Source organism: Aotus nancymaae, unplaced genomic scaffold, assembly GCF_030222135.1.
Source record: "Aotus nancymaae isolate 86718 unplaced genomic scaffold, 86718_ANA_hifiasm-v0.15.2.pri h1tg000014l, whole genome shotgun sequence".
In the NCBI taxonomy this organism is placed as follows: domain Eukaryota; kingdom Metazoa; phylum Chordata; class Mammalia; order Primates; family Aotidae; genus Aotus; species Aotus nancymaae.
The window spans coordinates 87,972,805-87,988,462 of record NW_026988425.1 but is presented as its reverse complement, the minus strand read 5'-3'; the positions used below and the strand labels follow the sequence as shown (position 1 = coordinate 87,988,462).

Below are 15,658 nucleotides of genomic sequence, written 5' to 3'. Positions count from 1 at the left end.
CTTCTGGGGAGGGGCTGCATCATTCCATGCACCATCCATCCTCACGGTACTGCTGCCTCATCTCTCTCCCCTCCCTATCTGGACTCCTCAGCCCTGGGAAGTTCCAAATTCTTTTCCATCTATTATGCAGAGTAGCTTCTCCACTTCTCAAGCCTTAGTCCCAGACAACACTCAAGCCTATAAGGGGCTCACTTCTATGTTTAATTATCAAAGCATTTTTCTAAATAAAGGCAGTTACCTTGCTGAGATAAATTTTGATCTTGACTGTTAAAGACAATATAAATTTATCTCACCACACATGAGCCATCTATAGTATCAACAACATCTTATTTTACACATAATGAAAATTATCTGTGAAGCATACTTATGCTTGAGAAATACAAGGCAGTATTCTCCAAATCATTTTAGTATTTCAACATGTAAGGTAAAATAACTACAGGACACTTCATTAAACTTGTTTTAAAAAAGGTTTATTCATTACAAAAAGTTAAATACTAAAGCTAAAAACATATAAATTCAGGTCAGGCTATATTAAAATACACACATACCCTTCTTTGCAAAATTATTAAAGGTTGAATTAAACAGATGCTTTAAATAAAATAAAGTACTCTTTGAGAACATTTTTGTCAGATTAACTATAACAATGTAGTGTAGTTTTTAAAATTGCAGTTGAAAAGTTTAGCTGTCTTGGAAGTCAAATCCATCCAATTGTTCAGACTTCAGTTACTACTCAGTATGAAGCCACCATGCTGGCTTGGGCAGAATTAATTTCATTTGCATTATGGAAAGTTCTATATTACAAATCTAGTCTCCTATAATATGAACAGTGAGTAGTCAGAAGTATACAAAGGGTTAAATAGGATAAAGACTTTGGCCGAGAAAGGAAAGGCCTTAGTTCTACCATATAGTATCTTCTCTAATTAAAATGATTGGGAAATATATGGAAGCAGAAATCAGCACAAAGCATATACTCATCTAGAAATAATCTTTCAATTAAAAAAAACCTCTCAAAACCAGCACTCATTTCTCTAAGATAGCTTATAAGTATTTTACAATTTCTTGTTATATTAAATTGAGTTAAAGGTACTGATGAGTCTATATGCAAGTGGGTTTAAACACTAATTTGATTTCTCTTCTGACTAAGCTCTGGAGAGCTGTGACATCTGAGTGTTGGTGTCACTCACACAGGTGGTAAAGAACTTTCATAACAAAACTACGCGCTCCACACCAACTGGGCACCAGCTTCCAAACACAATTCCACTTCAGGTCAAACAACCTTAAAGAACTATCTATAGTCTAGTTAAATGTTAAATAGTATTTTCAAAAAAATATCCTTTTTGCTTTACAGCTTATATTTTTCAATTTCCTAGATGAAAAGTTACTGATTTAGAACTTTAAATGCTGTAATTCATATAGGGGTGAGAATATGCTCATGAAAAACAAAAGGCTCTTATTGCATTTCAGAAGTCTTAAATGTGAATAAATTTCTAGAAATCTACCACAGTATCTGTTTTTTACAATGCTAATCCTTGTCAAATTGAATTTGCTAAGTGATTAAAATATAAAAGACATAAAATCTATTCCAGTAATCTTCATTGATACAGCCCAATTAAAATATTTCTTGGAATATATTTACAGGGAAGTTTTACCGTTTCACTTTTTTTTTTTTTAGATGGAGTTTCACTCTTGTCACCAGGCTGGAGTGCAGTGGTGCGATCTCAGCTCACTGCAACCTCCGCCTCCCAGGTTCAAGTGATTTTCCTGCCTCAGCTTCCCTAGTAGCTGGGATTACAGGCATGCGCCACCACACCTGGCTAATCTTGTATTTTTAGTAGAGACGGGGTTTGACCATGTTGGCCAGACTGGTCTGTGACTCCTGACCTTAGGTTATCCACCTGCCTTAGCCTCTCAAAGTGCTGGGATTACAGGCCTGAGCCACCATGTCCAGCCTAATGTTTCACTTTGGCAGTGTTGGTATACAAACAAGGGCTAACAGTATGGAGTACCGATACTATACTATAAAACCATGTAATCAAATTTTTGAAAAGTTGGAAAAATGGTGTGCATACTAACGTCACTGGAAATTAAAGAAAAATATATGCCAGTATTGACTTACAGATGAAAATCATGCTGACAATAGACAGTAATCTGTTTTTCCATCTCTAGGTTTGTGAGTTTCTGATATGATTATTTCTCTATACATGTGATATGAAAGAAAGAAACTATCATTCTGTCCTCCATCCCAGTCCATTCTCCTATATAAGCAAGTCTTTGACTTATATCCTTTCTTTGAACTTACTGTGTAATCTTAGAGGACAAGATTCATGATACTCTTTCTCAAATAATCTGCAGTCCTTGAAAAGAAGTCAAATAATTTAACCCACCGACATCCTAATCTTAGTAAATAACACTAAAAATAATTATTGAGCCAACTTCAATAGCAAATTCTCTATAGAGCATCTTTCCCTATGAGTATCTTTATAAATGTGTATTCAAGTTAGGCTGGTTAGTCACTCTTACCAACCTCCTGGTCTTACAGAATTATCAAGAAAGAACCTGTTCATCTGTGATAGAGCCAGAACTGTGACTGTTTTAAAGCTAAGACAACACAACACATTTCTCCCTTGCCAGCTGAGGTGGCAGTGGAGGCCCTGGGTGGTTCAGACCTCCCCAAAGACTGGAATCTTCACTAAATTCTCTTCCCTCCAGTGAACCTCCTTCTCTTTCCTTTATTCCCTTCTCTTTTCTGCTTTCAGAGAGAAGCTGTTTGAGCAAGAAAACATAGGATATTTCCTGCCAGGAAATAGACATAATTTGGGGGGCTCAGCGCAAAATGAAATCATGGGGCCCTTCTTCAAATATTATTAAGAATTTCCACTAGGGTGACGGATGCATCAAACCACCATGGCATGTGTGTACCTATGTAAGAAACTTGCATGTTCTGCTCGTGTATCCCAGAACTTAAAGTATAATAGTAAAAAAAAGAATTTCTGCTATAGCAGAGCCTTGAACCAAGTGTGGGGTCCTTCTACATGTGGGGCCCTGTGCTGCTACACAAGTTACACACTAAGAAAGCCAGACTGCCTAGGTTCCCTGCCTACTCAGATTGCCAAAAGGAGACAAAGCATCTCAGCTGGGTTGTGCAGGTGAAAAGCAGAAATTCTTTTATGATGATTCAAACACTGTTACCAGTTGGGAACCAAGTGGCATTTCACTTTCGGCAGGAAAATTTCTATTCCTAAAATCTCATGTTGGACTGATTGGTTTTCCCCTAGAATTCTTATTATACAAATAAGTTAGGCTGGGTGTTTAAATGCCCCTTATTTTAATAGAGCAATTAATCAGACATAACGAAATTTCTGTATTAATCCTATATAATTTTTTCTTAATTTAAGCATTTCTTAACTGAGAGGGGTCTAAATATCACTAAAACAAGAGGACATCTTTAAGGGAAAATACAATTGTAAAACAGCTTTATATTCTAGAGTGAAAGCCTTAGTTTTAGCCTATGGTATATTTTGTTCCCTTTTAAGACCACAATGGTAGTTTTTTCCAAAGAGAACTAATAAACATATTAAGCTACATGGTAATTTTTCTAACACCCACATTGGTTTCGGTCAAAAGAATTTTACTGGAACCTGGAGGTATCCCATTCTTCATAATAATAAAAAAGAAATGTAGTACATAAAAGCTCCAAGTTACATTACTAAGCAACGACATTTCCGGGAGTGAATATACTTCCTGTATTCCGCAAGCTGCTTCAAGTACATATTTGATGGCCATCTGTGCTTTTCAACAAAACTGCGTTCTTCCACTGAAGTTTTAAGAAAAAGAATGTTAATTGAATATGTTTTATTGTGGATCAATGAAGATATCAGTTATTGATTTCCTCCTTAATAGATGAGATCCAAGCTCCGTGATACATCTCCTACCCTTCCTGTAAGCTTTCCAAAACAACTTCCTACAATTTTGGTTAAATTAGAATCAGGATTTAAGTTATTATGCGACTTAACAATTATATACATCTTGTCCACTGCTTCGAGTAGTATTCAATTATTTTTCTTTTCTTTTTCAATAAAGCTTTTGTTTTTCCTGGATGTAATGGACTCATTTTTTTTTTCTATTTATCATAGTTTTCTTTGTAGCTAACTCAGTCTTCCAAAGTCCTTACAGTCCTTTCAGCTGTGTTTCCCACCCAGCTACAGTCATTAGATAAGCTCTTCTTTCTTGTGGTTGCCGCTGCCCTGTCCTGCTTTCTGGACCTGCTTCCTGCCTTGGGGTTGGATCCCCCCATTCCTGAACTCCAGGTCATCACTTTGTTTATTCTAGTTTTGGTGAAGCACAACTGACAGAGGCGTTTGAACCAGAGCAACTACATCTTGAATAGGGGCTGGGGACAATGATGCTGAGACCTACTGGGCTGCATTCCCAGATGGTTAGGCATTCTAGGTTACAGAATGAGATAGGAGGTCAATGCAAGATAAGATTATAAAGACCTTGCTGGAGGCCAGGCACGGTGGCTCATGTATGTATCCCAGCACGTTGGAAGAACAACGCAGGTGGATCATTTGAGGTCAGGAGTTCGAGACCAGCCTGGCCAACATGGTGAATCCCCGTCTCTACTAAAAATAAAAAATAAAAAATAATTAGCTGGGTGTGGTGGCATGCACCTATAATTCCAGCTACTGAGGAGGATGAGGCAGGAGAATTTCCATCCCCATTCTCCATCTACTATTTAACCTCATCTATTATAATTCAGATTATTAAGGTCTTGATCCAGGCTGCAGGACCATACCAACTAACTGCTCAGGGAAATCAGTTCTAAGTTTCAATAGGAAGCAAAAGTGACATGAAGCTACTCCTTCAGTAAATATTAAAAACCAGAGAAAAGTTATTACAGATGAGCTCTGGCAGCCAGAAAAACAAAACAAACAAAACCCCATAACACATAACACATAATACTGAGCTAAATTAAACTGTGAGAAGAATGAATTCATAAATGCCAAGGGTAACATATTCTAGTGCACTGCTGTTTGTGTTCATGAGTCCAGTATATAAAATCCTAATAGTTAATGACCTATTTAACTGGGTTCTGATGTATCTGTGTCTGTACTGACATGACCTCTTTTCCAGTCTCACTTTTTAAATTTCTAAACACCACTAAAAATGAAAAATTCTCAGTCAACAGAAAACAAGTTGTAGAATTCTAGTAATAACTTGAGAACTTTTGAAACTGGAGATGGGCAGTTCTATAAGGAAGCTGTAGAGTGACTGTGACAAGAACCTTTCCCAACTTCAAGTGACCATGTGACGTGGGCCAGATGTAAGGTACCAGAGAGAAGTGACTGTGACACTCTGGAGAGGACATGCTCCTTTTAGTGGGCTGCCACTGCCAAGCCACATGTTGCCACATAGAAAGACAGGCTTGGGGCAGCCAGATCTTCCAGTTTTTCAAAAGAAGTCAGAAATATGGTGTTTTCAAATACCAGTACTATGTATTTTAAAACATACTGTGGGGTCCAAATAAAAGCCCTTGGCAGGCTACACCTAAACCACAGACGGCCAGTTAGTAACTATGGATTTAGACAATTAAATTCTCCCTTATCCAAAAGGCGCTTTTTTCCTCTGACCAAGAAGACAACACCTCAGAGCAGGCTCCTGACCTCCAAAGAGGCACTGCAGAATGAGAGCTCTCATGATTCCCTTTTAAATTCCCATCAAAGGAACAGAAGATAACACTGACACAGCCTCAGCTCCTCAGCCTGCCACTTCACATTGCACTGGGAGCCCTGCTTTGCACCCTGCCACGTGTCATAACACACTTAATAGGCAATTGGGTAAGTAATAACATATGATAAAAACTCATAACGAAAAGGATTTATAGAGCATCTTTCTCCCAAGGTTGCAATAGCACTCCATGTATACCATACATCTATACAAGACAGTAAGTAGAAAAGAACTTTATTCTTCTTTTACAAATAAGAGTGATCTAAGGTAGCGTGATGAAAGTGGCTCCAGGACCAAAGTGCAAATCATTTAACTTTTAGCTAGCTTCTTAAAAAATAACTATAGAAGTAGCTACTTAAAGAACAGTATAGAAGAATGTTCCTTCTAATTGACAGCAAGGAACATGACTTATCTTTATGAACCGACTTTGTTTTTTCCTTGCACAAAGTACATAGCTAATAAATACCTGTTGTTTTATTTTGATGTGATTATGCTTTTCTACTGTACTAATAGTTGACTTATGTAAGGAGGCTCCCAATAGACATATAATGTTTGTTGACTGGCTGAATATATCTCCCAAAAACTGATTGTGTGCTCCTGGGTTTCCTTAACTGTACAAGAAGTAGCTGAATAAAAACAAGAGAGTTTTACTTTTTTTTCTTTTAGAGACAGGGATCTTGTTACGTTGCCCAGGCTGGACTCAAACTCTTGGGTTCAAGCAGTCCATTAGTCTCAGCTTCCCAAGTAGCTGGGATTGCACCAAGGCAGGTACACCATCTCGACCATATGATTTTTATATTTTTTACCAGCAGAATCTTTTTTACAAAGTAAAATTTTAGGTAGAACTCAAGATATAAAACAGAAACAGTGGGGAACTACTCTGACTGAAGGAGGGAGGGAAGAGTCTAAGAGCTGTAAATTTTAGCCTTCTCTTTCCCTTTCCCTTATTCCTTCTCTTCTCCTCACTCAGACTCCTCACTTTCTGCTCCCCGACCCTAGAACACACTTCAGTTATCTCCACAGAGATTTATTTGTCCAGAGTGTGAAACTCCCTGACTAGGTAATCTTTCACTTCCTTTTCTTTTTAGCTCAAATTTTCCTCAAGTCTATGCTAGATAGTAACATGAGCAAACCACTGCATCTAAACTGTCTATTCTGACAACTATTATATTTTCATTTTTTTCTTTTTATGCAGTACTCAGTAGTTCACTCTTTGGTTTTAATCTTTATAATTTACCTTAGAAAGCATATTACATATACTCTTAGTAGTAAGTTTCACAACATTCTTTTATATATAAAAAGCTGTTATTCCAAAGTAATATAATGGACTCCCATATAGACATACTCAGTAAATACAGATATCCAGTACAATAAAACTATATATCATATAGTTAACAACAGTTAAATTCCTTTATAAAATTTTTTAAAATCTGTACTGTTTAAACTTTGCTACTGACTTAGGTAGTTAAAACTAAGATATCATTTATCACAACCAAATGCCACCTGAGGACATATTTTGTCACCTTACCTATTTCCGGGGAAAAAAATGCATTTAAAAATGGATGGCAGCTATAAAATGATCATTAGAAAACTTCTTGTGTAACACAGGGTTAGCTGCTTGTGTAACAAAGGTGACTATAAATTGTGTCTGCAATTACCACAGTGCAAAATTTACAAGAAATTTATTACATTGACTATTCTTATTTTGCTAAAACTATTACTTCTACAACTTATGTCTCAAATCTAAGAATAAAGAACGTAAAGTTTTCTTTTCAAAGCAGAAATTGGCACTCTACCTGAAAGATCCTGAAATTCAGGCTTTTGACTGAAGATGAGGTAGTTAGTAGCAATGAAATGAAGTAGCCAGGTTGAAAGGCAATCAGAGTGGTGAAACTGCAAGAAAAATGAAAAGTGAAACACTATTGCACATAATGGCCACCAGTATGATGATTAGATCAATATAACAGCTCAGGAGCGATCACGGAGAGCCCATATCCATGTTTAATGTGCCTTTACCTGATGGAGCCTTCGGTCTACTGTGACAGCAGACAGGATAAGGGAGCATTATTAACAAATAATGTTAAAAGTACACCATTCTCGGAAGAAGCCAAACCAACAGTGAATAACAGTCTACGGCTGCTGGAGTGGCCAAACGTCTTTAAGCAATGCATGGCTGCATCTACTTGAGGTTCTTGAAGATTTAATTGAAGCTTCTAATCTAAGGCTATGGACTTCACTAACTGCACCTGTGTCTGTGTGGCAGCTGATGGCGAGCAATGTTAAAACAAGTTCACCTGAGGAGCAAGACAAACAATATTTTGAGGAGGAATCACCAAAGTCTGAACAGATAGGGTTTAAACAAGAGTGGAGATAAGTAATCTCCACCTCAATTCTTGTATTTTAAGAGTTCTCCTTGATGGAAACCTGAAGGTAAATCACGGTAGAGAATTGAGAGAAGTTAAGGGAAAATGGACAGAGAAGTGAGAGAATACCCAAACCGCTCATCTATTTACGAAAGTATGAGTGATGTTTCCTGACACAGTACAAAACTGGCAGAGTGATCAGAAATTTTGATTATCTGGAGAACTACTGGGAGTTTAATACTGCTAAAAGGCAATTTCACTCCTAAAAGTCAGAGAAATGGCAAGGGAAAAGTTGGCAAATTCCGACCAACAGGGTGAACTGACTGGTGAAGTGAAACCTCAAACTAGGAACTTCAAAGAAAACTTGGGAAGAAAATGTCTGTTATCTGGAATTCATAATTGCCAAATTAGGAACTACCAGGAAAAGAATAAAGAAAACTGGTAAATTTAGGCTTAATCTTAGAAAATAAAAAGTCTTCAGAAACAAAATTCAAAATGAGCTGGTATCTTAGATTGTTTTAAATTCAAGGGGAAAAGATGAGGATAATCAGAGAGTCAGAAACCACAGAATCAGGGAAAACAAGTCAAGAATTGCTGACAGTGCAATCGAAAATGATTCTGATGAGGAACCACATGTAGGGGCAGTGAGGGAGGCACCTAAAGAAATCAACGGGACACATGGGAAGTTCTCTTATACACAAACGATTTAAGAGGATACTAAAAGATAAGGAAAAAGAAACTTGGTTCAATTTTTTTAAATGTATGAACAACTTGTTAGAATAGTATGAAAATGATACATAAAAATGAACTGACATTGTGAAACTACTAAAAATAATTTTTGAAACTGTAAACTAAATTTGGAGGGGCGCTATTTACTGTGTGCTGAATGTAAATACATTACAAAAAGAGATCAAGGTTTCTCAATTTTTAAATTTGTTTTTATCCCTAATATTAAATACATATGATAGTAAGACTTGATTATGAGAGAAATGAAGTCCAAAATAGTTAAGGAGATAGTAGGAGAAGACCTAGATGCTTTAAATAAATTTCCTTCTATAAACAGAGGTGTTGATTAATGAATTTGTCTCAGCTTGGAGGCAAGCTTTCAGCTGTCACAGATCTGGCCTTTGCCCCATCATGTGGCTCCATTTTAGCAATGTGGACAGAGATAAAAGTTGTCTTGTTTTCGTAACCCTGGATGTTAACGTTGATAGGTATAGACGTGCTGGATGCCAGATAATATTTCAAGAAGTACTGACACTCTGTAGTGACTGACCAAATATATTCCTATGAAAAAGACCTAGGAGGGCTCAGCTTACCACAGGGTGAGTGCATAACCATGTGCCACAACCACAAGTCCTGAAACTGTCTCGGGCAGTGGATGCAATGGCAGGATGGCCAACAGTAGGACGCGCCATCTGAATAAGCTTTCTGTTTCCAGGAATGAAAGAAGGCGGGAATGGGGATTTGGCAGGTTTTTGACTGGGAGCACATCTAGGGGTTTGGGAAGTCGATTTCAACAAAGCAGTCCTAGTTTATTTACAGACCTGGCTCCAATTCATAATTTAGGGCCTCTGTAACTGCAGTTACTTAAAATTAACTGAATTATGTAACCCCCTCTGTTCTCTAAAATCAGTAGCAATGTAATTATTGAAAATAAAAGAAACTGAGCTTACAGGAGGCCCAGAAGCAGTATGTATCTATATGGCAGTGATTTCTAATACAGTGAGACATGAAAACAAAAGGCATTCTGCAAGAATAAATGAGGCACACCAACATCTCCTACATCCAACTGAAACTTCAAAATATGTCCATTATATGAATGAAAAAATGAAGAAGTAAATGGGTTTAGCTTAACCATCACTATCAGTATATATGGACCAGTTCTGTCATCTTCCTTTTAGGAACCGGAAGATGCGATTGTTTGGGGAAATTCAATGTAAATTCTATTTCCTACAATGCCTGTGTGACACAGTATAGCACCACATTCAAATGACTCTGCTAAGGGCCACTATTTAGCTGAAAAATTCCATACCGGGACATTTTTCCTCCTTATAAAGGGACTGTACACAAACCCTAATGCTTCAAAATTATCTACACAGATAAACTGTTGTGGAGGACTTTAGCCTCATTAAGCAAACTTGCAAACTAAGAGTAGTATTAATGTATGTTAAAAAAGGAGAAATTTTAAAATAGTGTAATTTTAAAAGTATTTTATAAAAAATCAGGCTATCAGGTACACAGAGTCAATTACCTTGGCTTTTTTGAGCAGGTCAACTATATCAAGGTTCATGGATGCCAATTCCCTGCTTGGCATGCTTTGCAGCTGGGTAATGATGAACAGCTCACAGATGTGCTGCAGTCTGGACACTTGGTACATCTCGGCACAGATCAGGAGACACATGGCCTGGAATATGCCAGCTGATGAGAAAAGGGAAATAAGAGAAAGTGGATGATAAAATTATTTCTTTAATGACCTAAACACATACATGCACACTCAACAAAAAACAACCAAAAAAGCATGCTGACCACATCATCCACCATAGAACAGAATGCTCAGGAGAAGCCTCAAGGGAGTCAGCATTCTGCACTATTACTCCATTTTATCTATTGTTTTCTTTCTTTCTTTTTTTTTGTAGAGACAGGGTCTCACTATGTTGCCTAGGCTGGTCTTGAACTCCTGAGCTCAAATGATCCTACCACCTTGGCCTCCCAAACTGCTGGAATTACAGATGTGAGCCACAGCACCCAGCCTATTATTCCATTAAAAAAATCAATTTAAACCTTCATACTCAGAAGTGAATCTATTCTTTTTTAAATTATTCTTCAGAAAAGGTGATTCTATAATTGCCCTTAAAAATTAATTCCAGGATTATCTGGTAAATCTGTTAGCTAAACTAGATCCCTGCCATTTTTTTTTCTTGGCTTCAGTCTTTAGGTTGGTTGGTTTGTTGTTTTGTTTTTATTGTGATAAACATAACATGAAATTTAGCATTTTACCCATTTTTCAGTATATGATTCATTGGCATGAAGTACATCACACTGCTGTGCAATCATCACCACCACCATCAGCAGAACATATTTCTTCTTCCCAAACTGAAACTCTATACCCATGAAACACTAACTCCCTGTTTCCCCCTTTCTCCAGCCCCTGGCAACCACCCAGTTTGGCTGGGGAGTTTTCAATTACTTCCTAGAAATCTGGTTTTTCATGTAATTCTCATTCTTATCCCTTCTTACATTCTTACATTTCTTACATTCTTTTGTAGCTATTGAACCAAGAACACCGTGCATGGTGAATATTTAACATAACGTTACCTGTCTTCTGTGATCTTCCCATTGCGTAGATTCCAGTATCTGGCTTAACTTTTTGATTATTCATTTTGACTCATTTTTCCCTAACACACTTTTGCCAATTTTTAAAAATCCTATCATTATTACTGCTTTCCGCCATAATTTCTTCTAATTAGCAAGGTAAAACTTAATATTAGCAACTTCAATTAGCTGAGTGAGAGGATGACTGAAAATCAAATTTTCCTGTTATTCCCAATCTGGTTAATTTTTAAATTCAATATACAAATTTGCCAACAGTGAAATAACAAACAATAAGTTTTCTTTCCAAAAAGAACCAATGGTTTCATTTTTATTAGGCAAAAATAATAAGGCTCTTTTTGAGACGGAGTCTCACTCTGTCACCCAGGCTGGAATGCGGAGGCACCATTTTGGCTTACTGTAACCTCTGCCTCCCAGGTTCAGGCGATTCTCCTGCCTCAGCCTCCAGAGTAGCCGGGATTACAGGCACACGCCGTCACACCCAGCTAATTTTTGTATTTTTAGTAGAGACGGGGTTCCATCATGTTGGTCAGGCTGTTCTCGAACTCCTGACCTCTGATGATCTGCCCGCTTTGGTCTCCCAAAGTGCTGGGATTACAGGCGTGAGCCACCGCACCTGGCCAAAGGTCAGTCTTTAACACTGACAGTAACAACAGCAACTCGCTCCAAAATACTCTACACCAAGCTGCAAAACCAGAATTAATTTAACCAAAACAAATCAATTTGCTTCTTTTTGAACTTCTAAAATCTTTCACTAGTGGGCTCATGACTTGTTTAAAGCTTATTTCAATATCAAATGTAAGAAGTCTCTGTAATCTAAAAACTAAAGCAGTGAATCTGAAGAGCAGTCTGGCCTGAAATGTGTGTTTGCTTTTTATGTTTACTAGGGTGCCTGACTGGGTTCTCTAATCAAGGCTCTCAGCCTCCTGAATTGAGCTCCACGGAGCCGAATCTAGTTGTGCTTGTGGTGGGAGCCATCTGGTGGCCAAAGGCTGAATAATATTCACAGAGGGCTTACCTGGAGCACCCCAAGGCTCCAGGCCTGTCGAAAAAATGTTGCTATTTCTTCAAACGCCTCCAGCTAGAAGAACCCTGCAAGATCTGTTTCCACCTAGAGCTGCCACAGATGTTTGGTTCCTGATCAAAGATAGTCCTTGGTCAGTGAATTTGGAAATGAATCCTACAGTCCACTGGGCATCCTAAACATCTCAAGAAAAGTTTTCAGAGAAGTCAGTTTGAGAGGTTTCTGACTTTGGCAGAAGTCAAAAGGAGGCTTTTACAAATCCCACATCCTCTGGGCCAGAAAGAAGACCAAAAAAGTCTCAGAATATTCAAAGTCCTTAAAAGTGCCCCAATCAGAAGACACAGGCATCAAAGCAGCTGCTCAACTCTCCTCTTCTCGTGGAAGAGACAGCGCTCCAAGTAACAATCTGCCCCAATCTCTAGAATTAGAGTGGCCGTGGGTATCACAAGACAACTCCATTTCCAGTACCTACAATGATCCCCATGCTGTAGGTGCTGGCTGGGACATGTGAACTTGTGCCGGCATCAGAGACCCATAAAAGGAACCCAATCACTGCACTTCCACTTGAACTGAATGAAAATTCATTGTTCTTCCAGCACCACCTCCAACTGCTTAGTACATTCCATGATGTCAACTAATAACTCTTTTTTTTTCCTTTTGAGACAGAGTTTCACTCTTGTTGCTCAAGCTGGAGTGCAATGGTGCCATCTCGGCTCACCACAACCTCCACCTCCTGGGTTCAAGCAATTCTCCTGCCTCAACCTCCCAAGTAGCTGGAATTACAGGCATGCGCCACCATGGCCAGCTAATTTTGTATTTTTAGTACAGATGGGGGTTTCTCCATGTTGGTCAGGCTGGTTCCAAACTCCCGATCTCAGGTGATCTGCCCACCTCAGCTCCCAAAGTGCTGGGATTACAGGCGTGAGCCACCACACCCAGCCAACTAATAAATCTTAAATGAAAATAGATTTCACAGAATGCAATTTAACAAAATGGTCATGTGGGAAGTAGAAAAGTTCCTTTTTAAAGTTTCCTTTCTTGTTTAAGAATAAGTGTGCTAATAACTTTGTTAAGCCCTATCTTACGCAGCCGTTAAACATGCCATGCTTACAGGCCCATAGTACATTCTGTGTCCTACTACTTTAACCAAAATATGTGTGCTGGATGTGCTCACAGGCATGTCCCAGCTCTCCATTGCTTTCACCTGTTTAGAAAAGTTTTAAGTTATTAGCCAATCGGGTTTTAGTTTAGATTGTGTGGTCTGGCTCCAATCAACGGAGATCAGACATAGCAGTAAAGACGACCCCAAATGCATAAGGGATAAGTCTGTCTGCTTTTTCTTTGTTCATTGTATTCTTGTGGCAAGATGGCTAGTGAGAGTACCCTTCCTGCCATAGTCCAGGAAGTAAAAATTGCATTGCTCAAAGATCCTTTGTCTCAGTGCTGATTTTTCTTTGCAGCACCGAGCATCTATTTCCAAAAGGTGGCAAGGAAAGAAGGAATGATGAGATACTATCAACATCTGTATTGCTAACCTGGGCAGCAGGAGTCTGTGTATAGGTATTCTAAAAACGACAAGAAAGTCTCTTTGGAAACACCATAAACAGGAATCAGGACACTCTTCGCTTCCATGTAGTTGCCGTTAAACATGGCTGCCATCACTTCACAACGGGCCACCAGGATGGCCCTGTGGGCTGGCACTGTGGCACCTGAAAGGTTCAAAAGGAAAACAAGCACAAGTAAGATAAACCAGCAGGGTTACTCCAGCAATTTTCCTTCTAATTAGACTATTACATCTACTACATTAGGCACAGATAGGCTGACATGCAGAATCGAAGTTTGGGAGTAATAGCTACCATTAATCCAGAAACTTCTTAATTTTCAAGGGAGCAATAAAGTTTAGATGTTGACCTTGAAACCAACAATTTGCAAGTCAGACAATTATTTGTTACTTAGTTTGTATTTCCAGAAATAGAAACACTGAAATGAAATATTTTGCTTCATATTTTTATAATGCAAAATCAATCCATTCCAATTGGCTTAAAATATTAATAATACTACCCCTGCCCATGTACCTCCCAAGAAAACAACCCCATTACCCTTCTGGGCCAGACTCACTGAACAGTCTTGGCCATGCTTCCCCTTATCTGACACAGGAATCTGTAAGAAATAACCCATAAACAGTCCACACATCACAGTAGTAATGGCAAGAGGATCTCTCGTGGAGCCAAGGAGAGCATTTCAGACTTGACGAAAATCTGGAAGAGGATGACCTTCATCCCTGAAGTCTCACCAGCACACTGCCTCCCCAGGCAGCCATTCTTTCTCACAGGAACAACGCCTGCTGCTGGGAGAGCCAGCGCTACTTGGAATTTTGAGGGCCCCTCAGCCTATACTGCTCACTGAAACTCACTGAACTGAACTGACTCTCTAGGAAAAGCTTGCTAGGCTCTCTAGCTACTGCTGCACCACACAAAGGCACCGCTGGATGGAGCCACGGGTGGCCAGGGCTCTCCCCACTTCCGCCACCCTAGGAAACCATGAATACACACTGCTAGCTGAGCATCAGCATGTCCCAATCATTGCATTTGGAATTGAAGATACAAAGATGAGGAAGACAAAGCTACCTCTGCTTTGGAGCAGTTTTTAGTTTTGTTCAAGACACCACAGCCAGTGTGAGTGACAAAGCTGTTGCATTCCAGAAAGTAACTCTCCAACCAAACCAAACTCAGCTCTGCCCAAGAGTCTACCTACGTATCTCTAAAATCTCTTATTTACCGGGAATACATACTCTTCTCTAAAACATTTACAATTATTGGGTTCTTCAACCCTTTTAAGTCCAAGCAAAACATCTCCTGACTCAGGAAAGAAGAGTTACATCTAAGCCCAGTGGCTTCCTCCAAAGCCAATAATCACTCAGGATCTACAAGCCACATCCGGCACTGCCAGCTCTGAGCCTACTGCTTGGCACTGTGATTTGCACAGCCGCACCTACCCGAGGAGCAGGAAAGTAACTTCAGAAGCTCTTCCACTCAGTCAACTCACCTCCCAGCAGGCACGCTCCCCTCCTCGCCTCACTGTGACAGTGTACCTTCACCGGGAAGGACCACTTTCCATAATTAAAGCATACTGGCTTTATTTGCATACAGCAATTAATAAAGAATACAAACAGGAAATCCCATTTGACTTGTAAGGTTTTAAAATGTTAAAG

The 15,658-nt window shown here is 38.9% G+C and overlaps 1 protein-coding gene across 3 annotated transcripts in view; it reads right to left on the bottom strand.

Annotated features, from left to right (window-relative positions):
- Nucleotides 1-448: 448 nt before the first annotated feature.
- RHOBTB3 (Rho related BTB domain containing 3) overlaps nt 449-15,658 on the bottom strand; it is a 59,712-nt gene continuing 44,502 nt past the window's right edge. For 2 of the 3 annotated variants that reach the window (XM_012477580.3, XM_012477582.3), the window contains exons 9-12: nt 13,983-14,156; nt 10,345-10,511; nt 7,524-7,620; nt 449-3,814 (exon numbers count right to left, since the gene is read on the bottom strand). In XM_012477580.3, the coding sequence (XP_012333003.2) occupies nt 3,699-3,814; nt 7,524-7,620; nt 10,345-10,511; nt 13,983-14,156 (554 nt within the window). In that variant the 3' untranslated portion in view covers nt 449-3,698. Of the gene's footprint in view, nt 3,815-4,496; nt 4,623-7,523; nt 7,621-10,344; nt 10,512-13,982; nt 14,157-15,658 lie in introns of all 3 variants that reach the window. The other variant, XM_064376164.1, reaches the window with a different exon arrangement.